This window comes from Salmo salar, chromosome 20, assembly GCF_965601325.2.
Source record: "Salmo salar chromosome 20, fSalSal1, whole genome shotgun sequence".
Lineage (NCBI taxonomy): Eukaryota > Metazoa > Chordata > Actinopteri > Salmoniformes > Salmonidae > Salmo > Salmo salar.
The window spans coordinates 41090152-41110082 of record NC_138310.1 but is presented as its reverse complement, the minus strand read 5'-3'; the positions used below and the strand labels follow the sequence as shown (position 1 = coordinate 41110082).

The window sequence follows — 19931 nt, the reverse complement described above, 5'->3', positions numbered from 1 at the left end:
GAACCTATTTGACGTGTGCATGTATACATTTGTGATGTGCTGCACATCAAATCAATTTCATGTGCTCTCTGAATTTGTTCTTAATTGCTCAAATTGGAAGAAAAAGTACAACAAATTAAAGATCTATGGGGCCCTCTGAAAGATTATCTCCAACCAAATTGGTCGCCTTACAAAAAATTGTGAGTAACACTGCCATAGAGAGTCATATAGACATATAGCTTTATTTGATTGGGCATCACTCACTCATTGTAACACACAAGGTTTGGTCTTTACAACAATTTTACAGCGATCGACTTATCACCAGTAAAAGAACAGAAAGGCAATGACTGCAATATGGATGAAGTAGAATTATGTCAACACTGGATGACTTATAAAGTAAACACATGTAGTTAGATTTATTTTTATACTGTGCATTTCAAATTTATTACATAGGTATATGTAGGTCTCTCAGAGTCAAAGTGAAACATATACTTCGTCCAAAAAAATAGGTAAAATTGTTTTAGTTATTGAATGTCCTAAGTCTGGTCGTGTTTAACTGTTGCAGTGCAAACAACTCAAGTAGTTATAGTCAGGTCATCCAAAATCAATGAATCCACTGAGAGACGAGCAATATATTTACAAATATCTTTTGATTCATGCACATAGTTAATTAGTAACAAAAAAATAGTTTTACTGTCAGACAAAACATGTATTGGCCATATATTTGTTAAAACAGATTTCTTGTGAACAATTCTTGGCATTGATTTTCATTTACAATTAAATGGTCGTAAATCCATTGCACTTACACTATATACAAGCTTTTCACATGATATAAAATATAATTTAAGATTAAATCATAATGAAGTCATTGGCACATATAAATAGTATGAAAATGTTCACAACTCTTTGAACAATACACAAAACCCACACACTTAAACAATCTCTCCCTCACTCCCTTTCTCTCTGTCTCTGTGTCTCTTTCTCAAATAAAAACAGAACTGAAGAAAGTTGGAAATGATCCATTTACGCACAAGACACACACATTTACATATTCAAAAAGGTAACATTTTTCTTTTTTAGTTCACATTAATCATAAAAGTTTACATAAATGTTTCCTCAAAGAATACATTCTCTGTAAAAGATGCAACAATAATCTTAATAGTTGTTTTTTGGAGAAATGAGGGAAAGCATTTGATACATATGCAATTATGTTCTTGCTTGCATAATGTGTAATAGAACTTTAAGCAAAAACAAAGTGATACAGGTTTTATTCTTTCTTTCTTCACTATGCTGCAAGTGCCACTTCAAATATGATTTGCCTTCCTCGATGAGCATTTACAGTTTGTCCCAAATAGGTGCAAAGCATGGGAAACATCTTTCTACTAGATGGAATGCAAAAAAAGCAGGCAAACACCTGAATAGAAGTAGAGCAACAGATAGTTAATCTATTCTAATATAATCAATTCTATATAAATGAATGAACACAAGGATGAGATGAGCTCACCGTCTACACATCTTTCAAAACAGAAGAAAAGGTCAATGATTTACAAGAAGATTAACTAATGTGCAGGGAGAAGGCAACAATATATGTACTGTGATGACTGGAACGATTCTGAGAAAAAATAGTCTGAATATCCTAGTTTCCACCTTCTAAAGAGGTCAAAAAACTTTTGCTCTGCAAAATTCAATTGTGGCAACTTAAGTGAATTGTGTATGCCAAGTAAGTTTAGTATGCCATGTATGTTTGTTTGCCATATGTTAGTAGTTGACATGCGAATCAGGTTGACGACCATAAGCTGTATTACTTGCACCAATGAAGATAAGTTTTGATGAAGGTTGACCATCACGGTCACTAAAATACGAACAACATTTATGGTTGTAGAATACGCTAATAAGCTAGTCTTAGCCTCACAAGAAGTGGAAAGGCCAGGAACACGTGCTTGTGTGATCAGAGGATAGAAGCAGTTATCATTACAGCAGATGTGAAGTGAAGCAAAGCGAAGTGTCATTAAAAAACAATTGCCCTTTTGACCCCCCAGAAAATATAAAACCAAAGGTTACTCTCACCGAGCAATCAAGTCCATTCTCCCTCCTTTTTCTCTTCTCCTCCCCTCCCTCCCTTCCTTTCTCTACCTCTCCCTCCCTCCACCCTCCTTTCTCCACCTCTACCTTCCTTTCTCCACCTCTCCCCCCACCTCTTCCCCCTCCCTCTACCTTCCTTTCTCCACCCCCCCATCTCTGCCTCCCTCCCCGCTCGCGCCCTCCCTCCCGCCCTCTCTCTGTCAACTATTGTAGCCCTAGAAGAGTCAGAGGACCGCCTCTCTTCCTAAAAATGAACACCAAAGAGAAAGAGCGAGAGAGCGAGCGTAGCCCCACATGGCTGAGGATTGAACTCTAAACCACCCTGTCGGTCACTCTCAGGTGGCGTTTTCTTCCTCGTCTTCCATATGGTAGTTGAGAGTGATGACAGCACTGACGAAGTCTCCCAGCTCTACGAAGTCAGCTGTGATGATGTTGATGCCGCTCTCTCCCGGCCTCTGGGCCCGGATCCACAACATCATACTTGGAAGAGCCCTGCAGTGGAAAACATGCATCACACACCTGCATCACTGTCTTTTGTGAATTCTAAGTGTTATACTTAGCCACTGAAAATGATGGGGGTAAGGAGAGAGAGAGACTTTCCTCAGGTGGGTTCAGAGGTGGCTGTTTTGTTTTGAGTGGTTTTGATGTCTCATGTCAGAGTCACTGTTTTTTTTTGGGGGGGGGGGGGGGGGGGGGGGGGAATTACAGGTGCATTGTCCATACATTGTCCACATTTTGACCATTGGGGGGATGCAAAAGGCTGCCATCCAGATCTTTGTTATTGTGAAATATTGGAGTACGGTTATGCCATTTGGATTTCAAGTTACAGTGCATTCGGAAAGAATTCAGACCCCTTGAGTTTTTCCACATTTTGTTACGTTAGAGAAAGCATATTGGGTGAAAAGCCAAAATGTGCAGTTTTGGCAGCGAGATATGTTTCATCCTGCCACAACCTGAGGGACGGCCATTGAAAAGTGCAATGTAACGTCAATAATATTCGCCTTCATAACTTGCCATGTGGCTTCTCAGTCAAGTTGAGACTGGCCTACTACTACTGATTTAATGTATTATTATTCTCATTAATATTGTTGCAGTTGTTGTTAATGGTAATACCATTTTCACTACTACTATTATGATTCTTATAACCAAGAACTATCTAACAAACCTTCTGGCAAACCAACAACCAGCAGAAGAAGCACAGCAGAAACCTAAACATACCATCCAACCTGGAACTAGGTGAGTAACGTTCAATCTGAAGCAATGTTTAAAGCCAATAAGTAAAATGCATTACAATAACATCTAGATATCATTATAAAGACAATGATAAGCAGTGGTGGAAAAAGTACCCAATAATCATATTTGAGTAAAAGTAAAGATACCTTAAAGAAAATGACTCAAGTAAAAGTGAAAGTCCACTTGAACGTCTAAAAGTATTTGGTTTTAAATATACTTAAGTATCAAAAGTAAATGTACTTGCTAAAATATACTTAAGTATTGAAAGTAAAGGTAAAAGTATAAATAATTAAAAATTCCCTATATTATGCAAATCAGACGGCCACATTTTCATTTTTTTTAATTTGCGGATAGCCAGGGGCACACTCCAACACTCAGACATAATTTATAAACGATGCATGTATGTTTAGTGTGTCCACCAGATCAGAGGCAATAGGGATGACCAGGGATGTTCTCTTGATAAGTCCATGAATTTGTGTAACGTCTGCTTCCAACTCACACCCTCAAACACGTAGATCCCCTGAACGCAGCTCACTTTCCAGCCCACTTTCCAACTCACACCCTCAAACATCTAGATCCCCCGAAAGCAGCTCACTCTCCAGATCCCAATCACCTGAATTCTAATCATCTTTTCACACACCTGTATGTCATTATACCACACTATTTAGTTCAGTTCTTTGCACCCCATCACTGTGAGGTATTGTTTGTTTTGTGACACACGTCTTTCGGAACTCGGTTTTTCCCGTGATTTTCTCCTCCCGTGTATGATAGTTTTTGCCTGCCTCACTAACGACGCCTTTTGCCAATTCCCTGCCTGTACTTTAGCCTATCGGATTTCCTGTTGTCTACCTATTACCTGATCTCCAAGATTACGTTACTAGCCTTTTCCCTGCCTGTACTGTTGCCCTTTTGGACCCCCTGTGTATGACCTTCTGCCTACCCCTGGACCCAGCTACCTGCCTCCTCCTGTGGTCCTTTACAATAAACACCTGCTGCACCCTGCGCTTGAAACCAGCTCTCTGTCTCCCCTCGTGTTGATTACAATTTGACCATTTTCCTGTCCTGCTAGCCATTCAAAATGTAACGAGTACTTTTGGGTGTCAGAGTAAAAAGTACAGAATTTTCTTTAGGAATGTAGTGAAGTAAAAGTAAAATTTGTCAAAAATATAAATAGTAAAGTACAGACACCCCAAAAAACTATTTAAGTAGTACTTTAAGGTATTTTTACTTAAGTACTTTACACCACTGATAAGTTATGGCTACAGCGCTTCCAAGCTTGCTAGGACAGATGTCCCAGCTGCAACTCCAATTTGCACTGAGAGGTGTGAACCCAACAATGGAAACAGAGAATCATAACCTCCCCCACCCAAATGCAGAGGCCTCTGAGGCCCTCTGCCCCATGGCTTCCTTACCTCCCAGTGCAGAGCCTATCATAGAACACTGCACAAAAATAGTACAAACAGAAGCTCCTCAGGGACAATCCAGAGACACTATTTGCAGACTGTTAAAATACTGGGAAGATGAAGATTAATCAATAACATTTTCCACACAGACATTCCCCTGGCATGGCACACTGCTATACGAGCACACTACCCCTCTGTCAAGAGAGGGTATTGGCAGGGGGGAGGGGGGGGAGATTAGAATATCAACATCACGCCTGCCCAGACCCACCTGTTCTCACCCTCTCTCCGCCACGTCTGCTAATTCTCTCCATCACCCATGTGCTTTCAATATTTAGATAATGAAGCGTACGATTTTTCCATTGTCTTAATGATGGAGAATTGTTTGATTTCCAGTTAAGCATACATTTTTTTAAAGATAATTAACGAGGAGAGTATCGTCCAACCCATCGGGTATCTCATAGCCCCCTCAGATGACGTCTTGAAATATGCAGACAGACTAAATGTAAATTTACATTGTAATATTTCTGACAGCCAACTTTCTAACTCCACCCATAACTTTTGGGCTTCATAGCATTCCCAGAAGGCATGTCTTATGGAGTCATTGTTAGTTTTACACTTAAGACAGGACTCGTTGTGCTGTATTTGAAAATATCCACATTGGACAGTCCAAAATTGCTTTTTAATTCTGTTAAAATAAATGTATGCCTTTAGTTTTCCCATGTGATCCAATTTATCAGTGCATTCTGAAAAGCTATCCAAGGATTGTTACATAGGGTTGTGTTTTATGGGAGTGATATTGGTTCTTGTAGAATCCATTTAATTTTCTTCCATATTGTGTTCTAAACTATGAGGTTGTTCATGTTCTTAACTTTATCCTTTGAAAACAGACATGTGAAAAGATTATGGGAGGTGAGCATGTGCATCTTCAATATGTACCCATTGTTCCTCTTAAGCGCATTTAACAATATGTCTCAAGTAAAAGCCTTGGGTGGCAAGTTAAAACCACCCTCTGACTTAGGAAGATGTGAAACTTCCTTTTTATTCTGTTTTATTTGCCCATATAAAAATATGTTATGACCAAGTATACTTTTTAAAATAATGTTTTCAGTGGGGTAATTGGTATTACCAATATTATACTGTATGCTCACTTTCATTTGTTCTGGTTTGTGAAAAGGACTGTGAAATTACCCCTGGTGGCATAAGTGTGTGTCAGAGCTGTGTGTAAGTTGACTATGCAAACCATTTGGACATTTCAACTCATTCATCTTTCTTATAAAAAGCAGTAGTGATGCAGTCAGTCTCTCCTCAACTCTTAGCCAAGAGAGACTGGCATGCATAGTATTTATGAATGATTACAATGAAGAGCAAGACGTGCCGCTTTGTCCTGGGCCAGCTGCAGCTTAACTAGGTCTTTCTTTGCAGCACTTAACCACATGACTGGACAATAATCAAGATAAGACTAAACTATAGCCTGCAGGATTTGCTTTGTGGAGTGTGGTGTCAAAAAAAAGCAGAGAATATAATGAAAAAACCCTCCCCATCTTTACAACTATTGAATCTATATGTTTTAACCATGACAGTTTACAATCTAAGTAATTTAGTCTCAACGTCATCAACAGTCATTACCGGATTCATCCTATGTCTAGAGCCTAGGGAATGAGTTGTACCAAGTACAATGTTCTTAGTTTTAGAGATGTTCAGGACCAGTTTATTACTGGTCATCCATTCCAAAACTGACTGCAACTCCTTGTTAAGTGTTTCAGTGACTTCATTAGCTGTGTATGTATGTATGTATGTATGTATGTATGTATGTATGTATGTATGTATGTATGTATGTATGTATGTATGTATGTATCTATGTATCTATGTATGCATGTATGACCCAACGTCTCTTTTCAGTCTTATGTTCCAACATCTAAAAAAAAAAATCACATTGGATACAAGTATAGACTGCAGGCTTCAAAATGATATTATCATACACATACAACTTAAAAAAATAAAAACATACAATGCTATCTTTCCTTATTTGTTTTTTCATGCATGAATGCAATGGCTCACTGTTCACCCAATTTGCCAATGAAGTAATAATTAAAATAATTGGCAACATCAAATGCTTTGGTGATGAGTTGAATTTGTCTTTATGCTCAACAACTTAATTTAAAGTACTCCAAAGTGTTTTCCCATCATACTTTATATCACTGATATTGGCTTCATAATACAGTTCTTTTTGTTGAGTTCAATCACATAATTTCTCAACTTGCAGTTAGTCGGCCACTCAGACTTATTAGCCACTCCTTTTGCCCCATCTCTTTCAACCATACAGTTTTTCAATTCCTCATCAGTCCATGGAGCTTTAACAGTTCTAACAGTCAGTTTCTTAACAGGTACATTTTTATAAACAAATGGAAGAAGCAATTTCATAAATTCATCAAGTGCAAATTGTGGATGCTCCTTATTAATCATGTCAGACCAACAAATATTTTTTTACATCATGGACAGCAGACACAGCAAAATATTTTGTATGATCTCTTATACACTATTTTAGGCCCAGCTTTTGGAACTTTGGCTCTCCTAGATATAGCCACTATATTGTGATCACCACATCCAATGGGCACAGATACAGTAGAACTTTGCAAAAGCTGTATTAGGAAAAATGTGATCAACACATGTGAATTATATTTTTCCTATAGTGTTTGTAAACACCCTGGCAAGTTGATTAAAAACCTGAACCAGATTACAGGCACTGGTTACAGTGACAAGCTTCCTCTTGAGCGGACCTCTGCCTTCCCTGTAGCTCAGTTGGTAGAGCATGGTGTTTGCAACACCAGGGTTGTGGGTTTGATTCCCACGGGGGGCCAGCACAGGAAAAAAAAAAAAAAAACCTGAACCAGATTACAGGCACTGGTTACAGTGACAAGCTTCCTCTTGAGCGGACCTCTGCCTTCCCTGTAGCTCAGTTGGTAGAGCATGGTGTTTGCAACACCAGGGTTGTGGGTTCGATTCCCACGGGGGGCCAGCACAGGAAAAAAAAATAAAAAATGTATGAAATTGTATGAAATGTATGCATTCACTACTGTAAGTCGCTCTGGATAAGAGCGTCTGCTAAATGACTAAAATGTAAAAATGTAAATCACATACACTGTCAACAATATGAAAGCAGATCTACAGTGGCTTTCCGAATGCATGGTATATTAATGTTCTGATGTTAGCAAGTTAATGATTTCATGAACCTTATTTTTAAGGCTATATTAATATGAGCCATTTTCATCCCTTTCCTGGGTAGTTTCTCAGAGATACAGTTGTGGCCAAAAGTTTTGAGAATGACAGAAATGTTAATTTTCACAAAGTCTGCTGCCTCAGTGTCTTTAGATATTTTTGTCAGATGTTACTATGGAATACTGAAGTATAATTACAAGCATTTCATAAGGTGTCAAAAGCTTTTATTGACAATTACATGAAGTTGATGCATAGAGTCAATATTTGCAGTGTTGACCGTTCTTTTTCAAGACCTCTGCAATCCGTCCTGGCATGCTGTCAATAAACTTCTGGGACACATCCTGACTGATGGCAGACCATTCTTGCATAACCAATGCTTGGAGTTTGTCAGAATTTGTGGGTTTTGTTTGTCCACCCGCCTCTTGAGGATTGACCACAAGTTCTCAATGGGAATAAGGTCTGGGGAGTTTCCTGGTCATGGACCCAAAATATCGATGTTTTGTTTCCCAAGCCACTTAGTTATCACTTTTGCCTTATGGCAAGGTGCTACATCATGCTGGAAATGGCATTGTTTGTCACCAAACTGTTCCTGGATGGTTGGGAGAAGTTGCTCGGAGGATGTGTTGGTACCATTCTTTATTCATGGCTGTGTTCCCAGGCAAAATTGTGAGCAAGCCCACTCCCTTTGCTGAGGGAGTGACCCCACACATGAATGGTCTCAGGATGCTTTACTGTTGGCATGAAGCAGGACTGATGGTAGCGCTCACCTTGTCTTCTCCGGACAAGCTTTTTTCCGGATGCCCCAAACAATCGGAAAGGTGATTCATCAGAGAAAATGACTTTACCCCAGTCCTCAGCAGTCCAATCCCTGTACCTTTTGCAGAATATCAGTCTGTCCCTGATGTTTTTCCTGGAGAGAAGTGGCTTCTTTGCTGCCCTTCTTGACACCAGGCCATCCTCCAAAAGTCTTCGCCTCACTGTGCGTGCAGATGCACTCACACCTGCCTGCTGCCATTCCTGAGCAAGCTCTGTACTGGTGGTGCCCCGATCCCGCAGCTGAATCAACTTTAGGAGACGGTCCTGGCGCTTGCTGGACTTTCTTGGGCGCCCTGAAGCCTTCTTCATAACAATTGAACCACTCTCCTTGAAGTTCTTGATGATCCGATTAATGGTTGATTTAGGTGCAATCTTACTGGCAGCAATATCTTTGCCTGTGAAGCCCGTTTTGTGCAAAGCAATGATGACGGCATGTGTTTCCTTGCAGGTAACCATGGTTGACAGAGGAAGAACAATGATTCCAAGCACCACCCTCCTTTTGAAGCTTCCAGTCTGTTATTCAAACTCAATCAGCATGACAGAGTGATCTCCAGCCTTGTCCTCATCAACACTCACACCTGTGTTAACGAGAGAATCACTGACATGATGTCAGCTGGTTCTTTTGTGGCAGGGCTGAAATGCAGTGGAAATGTTTTTTTTTTAGAATTCAGTTCATTTGCATGGCAAAGAGGGACTTTGCAATTCATCTGATCACGCTTCATAACATTCTGGAGTATATGCAAATTGCCATCACACAAACTGAGGCAGCAGACTTTGTGAAAATTCATATTTGTGTCATTCTCAAAACTTTTGGCCACAACTGTAGACATAATATGGAAAAGAACAAACAAAGCAAGAGAAGAAAAAAAATCAGCAGCTGCAAGGGTTGAAGCAATGAACCCGTTGGCTGAAATAATGGCAAGATTGTGTGAACATCGTTCCATTTAAATACATTGCCTTGTAAAAGTATTTCATCCCCTTTGGCGTTTTTCCTATTTGTGGCATTACAACTTGTAATTTAAATGGAAGTTTATTTGGATTTTAAATAATGGACATACACAAAATAGTCCAAATTGGTGAAGTGAAGAAAAACATTTTTTTTTTAAAGGAAAGCTTGTGCGTGCACATGTATTCACCCCTTTGCTATGAAGCCCCTAAATAAGATCTGATAGAACCAATTACCTTCAGAAGTCACATAATTAGTCAAATAAAGTCCACCTGTGTGGAATCTAAGTGTCACATGATCTCAGTATATACAGTGGGGGGAAAAAGTATTTCATCCCCTGCTGATTTTGTACGTTTGCCCACTGATGAAGAAAGGATCAGTCTATAATTTTAAATTGTAGATTTATTTGAACAGTGAGAGACAGAATAACAACAAAAATATCCAGAAAAACACGTGTCAAAAATGTTATAAATTGATTAGCATTTTAATGAAGGAAATAAGTATTTCACCCCCTCTCAACCAGAAAGATTTCTGGCTCCCAGGTGTCTTTTATACAGGTAACAAGCTGAGATTAGGAGCACACTCTTAAAGGGAGTGCTCCTAACCGCAGCTTGTTACCTGTAAAAAAGACACCTGTCCACAGAAGCAATCAATCAGATTCCAAACTCTCCACCATGGCCAAGACCAAAGAGCTCTCCAAGGATGTCAGGGACAAGATTGTAGACCTACACAAGGCTGGAATGGGCTACAAGACCATCGCCAAGCAGCTTGGTGAGAAGGTGACAACATTTGGTGCGATTATTCGCAAATGGAAGAAACACAAAAGAACTGTCAATATCCCTCGGCTTGGGGCTCCATGCTAGATCTCACCTCGTGGGGTTGCAATGATCATGAGAACGGTGAGGAATCAGCTCAGAACTACACGGAAGGATCTTGTCAATGATCTCAAGGCAGCTGGGACCATAGTCACCAAGAAAACAATTGGTAACACATTACGCCGTGAAGGACTGAAATCCTGCAGCGCCCGCAAGGTCCCCCTGCTCAAGAATACATATACATGCCCGTCTGAAGTTTGCCAATGAACATCTGAATTATTCAGAGGACAACTGGTGAAAGTGTTGTGGTCAGATGAGACCAAAATGGAGCTCTTTGGCATCAACTCAACTCGCCGTGTTTGGAGGAGGAGGAATGCTGCCTATGACCCCAAGAACACCATCTCCACCGTCAAACATGGAGGTGGAAACATTATGCTTTGTGGGTGTTTTTCTGCTAAGGGGACAGGACAACTTCACCGCATCAAAGGGACAATGGACGGGGCCATGTACCGTCAAATCTTGGGTGAGAACCTCCTTCCCTCAGCCAGGGCATTGAAAATGGGTCGTGGATGGGTATTCCAGCATGACAATGACCCAAAACACATGGCCAAGGCAACAAAGGAGTGGCTAAAGAAGAAGCACATTAAGGTCCTGGAGTGGCCTAGCCAGTCTCCGGATCTTAATCCCATAGAAAATCTGTGGAGGGAGCTGAAGGTTCGAGTTGCCAAACGTCAGCCTCGAAACCTTAATGACTTGGAGAAGATCTGCAAAGCGGAGTGGGACAAAATCCCTCCTGAGATGTGTGCAAACCTGGTGGCCAACTACAAGAAACGTCTGACCTCTGTGATTGCCAACAAGGGTTTTTGCCACCAAGTACTAAGTCATGTTTTGCAGAGGGGTCAAATACTTATTTCCCTCATTAAAATGCAAATCATTTTATAACATTTTTTACATGCGTTTTTCTGGATTTATTTGTTATTATTCTGTCTCTCACTGTTCAAATAAACCTACCATTAAAATTATAGACTGATAATTTCTTTAAAAGTGGGCAAACGTACAAAATCAGCAGGGGATCAAATACTTTTGTCCCCCACTGTACACACACACACACACACACACACACACACACACACACACACACACACACACACACACACACACACACACACACCTGTACTTAAAGGCCCCAGAGTCTGCAACACCACTAAGCAAGGGGCACCACTAAGCAAGCAGTACCATAAAGACCAAGGAGCTCTCCAAACAGGTCAGGGACAAAGTTGTGGAGAAGAACAGATCAGGGTTGGGTTATAAGTAAATATCAGAAACTTTGAACATCCCATGGAGCACCAATAAATCCATTATTTAAAAAAAAATGAAAGAATATGGCATCACAACAAACCTGCCAAAAGAGGGCCACCCACCAAAACTCACGGACCAGGCAAGGAGGGCATTAATCAGAGGCAACAAAGAGACCAAAGAGAACCCCTGAAGGAGCTGCAAAGCTCAACAGCTGAGATTGGAGAACCTGTGCATAGGACCACTAAGCCGTACACTCCACAGAGCTGGGCTTTGCAGAAAAAATACATTGCTTAAAGACAAAAATAAGCAAACACGTTTGGTGTTCGCCAAAGGCGTGTGGGAGACTCCCCAAACATATGGAAGAAGGTACTCTGGTCAGATGAGACTAAAATGTCACTTTTTGGTCATCAAGGAAAATGCAATGTCTGGCACAAACCCAACACCTCTCATCACCCTGAGAACCCTATCCCCACAGTGAAGTATGGTGGTGGCACCATCATGCTGTGGGGATTTTTCATCGGCAGGGACTGGGAAACTGGTCAGAATTGAAGGAATGATGGATGGCGCTAAATACAGGGAAATCTTGAGGGAAACCTGTTTCAGTCATCCAGAGATTTGAGACTGGGATGGAGGTTCACCTTCCAGCAGGACAATAACCCTTAGCAAACTGCTAAAGCAACACTCGAGTGGTTTAAGAGGAAACATTTAAATGTCTTGGAATGGCCTAGTCAAAGCCCAGACCTCAATCCAATTGAGAATCTGTGGTGTGACTTAGATTGCTGTACACCAGCAGAACCCATCCAACTTGAAGGAGCTGGAGCAGTTTTGCCTTGAAGAATGGACAAAAATCCCAGTGGCTAGATGTACCAAGCTTATAGAGACATACCCCAAGAGACTTGTAGTTGTAATTTCTGCAAAAGCTGGCTCTACAAAGTATGCACCCTCAAGTTCTGTTTTTGTCTTGTTTCTTGTTTGTTTGACAAGAAAAAATATTTAGCATCTTCACAGTGTTAGGCATGTTGTGTAAATCAAATGATACAAACCCCCCAAAAAATTATTTTTAATTCCAGGTTGTAAGGCAACAAAACAGGAAAAATGCCAAGGGGGTGAATACTTTCACAAGCCACTGTAGATCTGCTTTCATATTGTTGAGTAACTGGATAAAGTTGTCATTATACAGTTGAAGTTAGAAGTTTACATACACTTAGGTTGGAGTCATTAAAACTCGTTTTTCAGCCACTCCACAAATTTCTTGTTAACAAACTATAATTTTGGCAAGTCAGTTGGGACATCTACTTTGTGCATGACAAGTAATTTTTCCAACAAGGCTTGGAAAATTCCAGAAAATGATGTCATGGCATTAGAAGCTTCTGATAGGCTAATTGACATAATTTGAGTCGATTGGAGGTGTACCTGTGGGTGTACTTCAAGGCCTACCTTCAAACTCAGTGCCTCTTTGCTTGACATCATGGGAAAATCAAAAGAAATCAGCCAAGACCTCAGAACATTTTCTGTAGACCTCTACCAGTATGGTTCATCCTTGGGAGCAATTTCCAAATGCCTGAAGGTATCACGTTCATCTGTACAAACAATAGTACGCAAGTATAAACAACATTGGACCACGCAGCCATCATACCGCTCAGGAAGGAGACACGTTCTGTCTCCTAGAGATGAACGTAATTTGGTGCGAAAAGTGCAAATCAATCCCAGAACAACAGCAAAGGATCTTGTGAAGATGCTGGAGGAAACAGGTACAAAAGTATCTGTATCCACAGTAAAACTAATCCTATATCGACACAACCTGAAAGGCCGCTCAGCAAGGAAGAAGCCACTGCTCCAAAACCTCCATAAAAAAAGCCAGACTACGGTTTGCAACTGCACATGGGGACAAAGATCGTACTTTTTGGAGAAATGTCTTCTGGTCTGATGAAACAAAAATAGAACTATTTAGCCACTGTTATTTTTGGAGGAAAAAGGGGATGCTTGCAAACTGAAGAACACCATCCTAACCATGAAGCACGGGGGTGGCATCATCATGTTGTGTGGGTGCTTTGCTGCAGGAGGGACTGGTGCACTTCACAAAATAGATTGCATCATGAGGAAGGAAAACTTGTGGATATATTGAAGCAACATCAAGACATCAGTCAGGACGTTAAAGCTTGGTCGCAAATGAGTCTTCCAAATGGACAATGAACCCAAGCATACTTCCAAATTTGTGGCAAAATGGCTACTCTCTGCTATTTTCCTGACATTTCACATTCTTAAAATAAAGTGGTGATCCTAACTGTCTTAATTATAGATATACAAGGCTTTAGAGTATTCCTAAAACATTTTAAGGAATGGAGGCATTGAGTTTTTAATATTGGTCAGGTATATCAGGAGACCATCAGCAAATACGTTTAGTTTATATTAAATGTTTACCAATAATGCTATCCGTTACACTTTGGTCCAGTCAAATTCTTTCTGCAAGTGGTTCAAATGCCATTGCAAACAAAAGGGGGGAATCCCTGTCTAGTGCCCCTTTCTTAAGAAATTCCATCAGATAAAGTATTGTTTATATTTTTGCTTTAGGATATATTTTATTATATTTGTATTAAATGTATTTCAGCTGAACATTTTTGAATAGTAGAGGCCATTCAAGATGGTGAAAGTCTTTTCGGAGTTTACAGCCATTATTGATGAATCTATATCTTGTTTTTTAGCGTATTGTATGATACTGAAACATGTTTTTGTATTTGTAAATTTCTATTTTTAAGTTGGCGAGGGCACTAGGACAGTATGCAGCACCCGGCCTCGCCCTACTGGACTGTTTACTGTTTGCAGATGATCTGGTGCTTCTGTCCCCAACCAAGGAGGGTCAACAGCAGCACCTAGATCTTCTGCACAGATTCGGTCAGATGTGAACCCATTGCCCTCTATGGTTGTGTGGTCTGGGGTCCACTCACCAACCAATAATTCACTAAATGGGACAAGCATATATTTTCCTCAACGTTTACTTTACCAGGCAAGTCCGTTAAGAATAAATTCTTAATCATAATGACGGCGTACCCTGGCCAAACCCTAACGACACTGCGCCAATTGTGTGCCACCCTATGGGACTCCCAATCAAAGCCGGTGGTGATACAGCCCCGGATCAAACCAGGGTCTGTAGTGACGCCTCTAGCACTGAGATGAAGTGCCTTAGACCGCTGCGCCACTTGGGAGCCCCAAAATTGAGAGACTGCATGCAGAATTCTGCAAAAATATACTGTCTACAACGCAAAACCCCAAACAATGCATGCAGAGCAGAATTAGGATTATACCCACTAGTTATCAAAATCCAGAAAATAGTTGTTCAATTCTACAACCACCTAAAAGGAAGTGATGCCCACACATTCCACCACAAAGCCCTCACCTACAAAGAGATTAACCTAGAGAAGAGTCTCCAGAGCCAGCTGGTTCTGGAGCTCTGAAGGAAACACATTTGGACAAAACCAAATTATGAGAAAGCGAAAAGTACTATTTGACATACTGGAAAGAATCAACCCCAACAAAGTTGCAAATTGGAACGCTATCTGGCCCTAAACAGAGTGTACACAGTGGCAGAATACCTGACCACTGTGACTGACCACAAATTAAGAAAATCCTTGACTATGAACAGCCTGCTATTGATAGAGGCCACCATAGGCAGACCTGGCTCTCAAGAGATGACAGGATATGTGCCCACTGCCCACAAAATGAGGTGTAAACTGAGCTACACTTCCTAACCTCCTGCCAAATGTATCACAATAGATACATATGTGACTCGTTTCAGGAAACTAGACGTATGTTGCGTGTCACTACTTCACAGGAGAGCCATTTGAACAAACTTTATTTTCATCAAAATGTGTTTTTTTTGGCAGAGATGCATTCTGGAACATGTCAACTATCATGTGCTTTAATGACAAACTCGTATGCCATCTGGGGGACCAGTATGCCATCTGGGGGACCAGTACGGAGAAAAAGAAATGTATGAAATGTATGCATTCACTACTGTAAGTCGCTCTGGATAAGAGCGTCTGCTAAATGACTAAAATGTAAATGTATATCTGTAAATACAACAACAAAAAAAAAACAATTTCGAGCCTAGTTGGTTTAGCCACAGAGAAAGTCAGCAGCCTTCCCGCTAGTCATGATTGGCTGAGATAATGAGTGGGCTGGACATGCCGAGAGATGAGTTTGGATTGTAGCACGCATCAGTCTACAATATTAGCTGGTCAGTATGTGTAGGTAATCCTTTCTAACGCTGCTTTTTTTAAACATATCACGTAGTAGAACTGCATAAGTGTTGCTCTCCACCTTCTGGAAGACCGAGTTTTGAAATCAGTGGAATTAGAGTATGATAGCTAAGGAGAAAATGATGGCGTTTGATTGCAAATATGCAGACGGAGTTGAAAAGGGAACACACAGAAGGCTGTTGTAATCCGGAGACAGGTGTTCTTTACATCTTCAAACTAAGGGCAACCATGGCTTCTGTGACATAGAGGTAGAAGCGTTCATCCACGTAAAAAGGTAAGAGAGTCTAGCTAGCTATGTTTTCAGATATCACACGTTTCTAATTTTGTCAGAAAGTCATTTGAATTTCAAGTTAGTGTCCTGTTAGCTAGCTAGAGTTAGATGTATGATCTGTGTAGTAATATTATTCTTATCTCAGAGCCTCATGCATTGCTAATTATAACCTATTGTTAGCTAGCTAACATTGAACCTGGTTGATAAGCTACCAGCTGATTCATGCAGGGTAGTAACGTTATGAGTTGGGATTATGGTTTATTGTTTAGCTAGCTACATGTCTAAACAACAGACTCCACTATGCAAGTAACTATTTAAATAGAATGTTTATGATGTCACTGCGACAACTGTCATTAGACGTAGCTCTGGCTATCTACTTTGATTTCAGAGTGCTCTCGTCTGAGTGTGCCAGAGCGCAGAATAACTGACAAATTTATGAATGCTCAACACCCGTTGAATATGGCGGGTGTCAGTAAATGTTGGCAAAAAAAGTGTAATTAAATTGTTGCCAGTGGCAGTCACCCAGGCTGTGGATAACATAAAAACAGCCTAACCAGCTTTGCTAGGGGAAGTAAAATGGTCAGAGTGAGCAAGCTAGCCAATGTTAGCCAGTTAGCTTGGGTGCTTGACTGCTGTTGTTTGGTCAGAACGTTCGGGTCAACCCTACACCTCGGCCAGAGCGTCCAGTGTGCACTCTGAATTTACAGACAATCTCTTTACGAAATCCCAGAGCACACTGGCACTCCAGATTAAATTTACGAACCCACTCGTAGTGTAAGCCAGCCTTTAGTCTTGAAATCTTTGGCTGTTCAGAACATAGCCTCACATGGGAATCCTTAAAGAGTTGGGTGGGGCTAAAGCTTAAGAGGGTGTGAACGATGCTGAATGGGTGTAGTCAAAGAGCTCTCCAGTAGGTACCAAAACATTCAAGGGCCATTTCCTCAAAAGTGAGGCTACAAGTTTATCAACTTTCAAAGCAGAATGACTTTCCCATTGTTCCTCAACTGTTGTGTATAATATACCATGTTCTAGCTCTCTACTTTTATCCAATGTAAAAAAAAACTACATAAGACCGAATCGAGCCTGTCGTCATATATACCGCAGTGTGCAATCACAGCAGCAAGATTTATGGCCTGTTGCCATGAGAAAAGGGCAACCAGTGGAGTACAGACATTGTAAATACAACATATATATATATTTGTTTATTTTCCCTTTCATACTTCACTGTATATACCCAATAACATAACATTTGAAATGTCTATATTTGTTTAAAAACTTTTGTGAGTGTTATGTTCCCTAATGTTTCAGTTGTTTATTTCCCTTTTGTTTATTGTCTATTCCATTTGCTTGGCAATGTAAACATATCTTTCCTATGCTAATAAAGCCCATTGAATAGAGAGAGAGAGAGAGCGAGAGAGAAAGAGAAAGAGAGGAGATGCACACAGAGACTCAGAGAGACGAGACTCACACACAGAGTCACACACAGACACAGACACACAGACACAGAGAGACACACACAGAGACAGACACACAGACACAGACACACACACAGCGACAGAGACACACACACAGCGACAGAGACACACACACAGCGACACACACACAGCGACACACACACAGCGACAGAGACACACACACAGCGACAGAGACACACACACAGCGACAGAGACACACACACAGCGACAGAGACACACACACAGCGACAGACACACACACAGAGACAGACACACACACAGAGACACAGACACACACACACACACACAGAGACAGACACACACACACAGAGACACACACACACAGAGACAGACACACACACACACACACACACACACACACACACACACACACACACACACACACACACACACACACACACACACACACACACACACACACACACACACACACACACACACACACACACACACACACACACACACAGACAGACACACACACAGAGACAGACACACACACAGAGACAGACACACACACAGCGACAGACACACACACAGCGACAGAGACACACTCACAGCGACAGAGACACACACAGCGACAGAGACAGACAGACACAGAGACACACAGACAGAGACACACACAGACACACACACAGACACACAGAGAGAGACACAGACACACAGAGAGAGACACACACAGACACAGAGAGAGAGACACACACGGACACACAGAGAGAGACACACACGGACACAGAGAGAGACACAGACACACAGAGAGAGACACACACAGACACAGAGAGAGAGACACACACGGACACACAGAGAGAGACACACACGGACACAGAGAGAGACACACACGGACACAGAGAGAGACACACACGGACACAGAGAGAGACACACACAGACAGACACACACGGACACAGAGAGAGACACACACAGACAGACACACACAGACACAGAGAGAGACACACAGACAGACACACACAGACACAGAGAGAGACACACACAGACACAGAGAGAGACACACACAGACACAGAGAGAGACACACACAGACACAGAGAGAGACACACACAGACACAGAGAGAGACACACACAGACACAGAGAGAGACACACACAGACACAGAGAGAGACACACACAGACACAGAGAGAGACACACACAGACACAGAGAGAGACACACACACACACAGAGAGAGACACACACAGACACAGAGTGAGACACACACAGACACAGAGAGAGACACACACAGACACAGAGAGAGACACACACAGACACAGAGAGAGACACACACAGACACAGAGAGAGACACACACACACACCACAGACTCACACACACACCACAGACTCACACACACACCACAGACTCACACACACACCACAGACTCACACACACACCACAGACTCACACACACACCACAGACTCACCTTTCTGTAATGGTCTCCCTCAGTCCGCTAGCCACTCCTTTCATGACAGTGCTGGCCTTAGGTGTCAGGACCACTTGGGAGACAAAGAATGTTCCCTTCCTCCTGCAATCACACACACCACAGACTCACCTTTCTGTAATGGTCTCCCTCAGTCCGCTAGCCACTCCTTTCATGACAGTGCTGGCCTTAGGTGTCAGGACCACTTGGGAGACAAAGAATGTTCCCTTCCTCCTGCAATCACACAAATCACATCAAACCTTACTATACAGCCACAATTAAAGACACAACAAGTGCTTTTCCCTGTTTTCAAGTCAACACACTGTCCAGGAAAAGACAGGGTGAAAGATAAAGGAACAGACAGACCTGCGGTCAGCCACAGAGGCCTGCAGGAACTGGATCAGCTTGTCAGGGTCAGTGGTGTTGGCCCAGGGAGCAGGCATCATCTGACCCGGCCACAGGAAGGGCACCTCCAGGGCCATAGGACTATGATAGAACACCAATACTTGGTACTCATTCTCCCACAGGTACTGGAGACTCACCTAGAGGAAGGGAGAGAAGGAGAGAAATTTCTGTCTTTAGGAAACTTCCAGAGCCATAGTGGGAGCAGATTCGCTCTGCAGAGTGGTCAATAGCTGGCACAGCCACAAAGTAACTCTAACCTTAACCACACTGCTAACCCTAATGCTTAATTTATGGTTAAAGTGAGGACCAAAAAGCACATTTTTGTTTTCAT

The 19931-nt window shown here is 41.6% G+C and overlaps 1 protein-coding gene across 1 annotated transcript in view; it reads right to left on the bottom strand.

Annotated features, from left to right (window-relative positions):
• Positions 1-2228: 2228 nt before the first annotated feature.
• Positions 2229-19931, bottom strand: part of LOC106580623 (PI-PLC X domain-containing protein 3) — a 79624-nt gene continuing 61921 nt past the window's right edge. The window contains exons 4-6 of the mRNA XM_014161873.3: positions 19562-19737; positions 19328-19429; positions 2229-2553 (exon numbers count right to left, since the gene is read on the bottom strand). Of these exons, the coding sequence (XP_014017348.1) occupies positions 2397-2553; positions 19328-19429; positions 19562-19737 (435 nt within the window). The 3' untranslated portion in view covers positions 2229-2396. The remainder of the gene's footprint in view (positions 2554-19327; positions 19430-19561; positions 19738-19931) is intronic.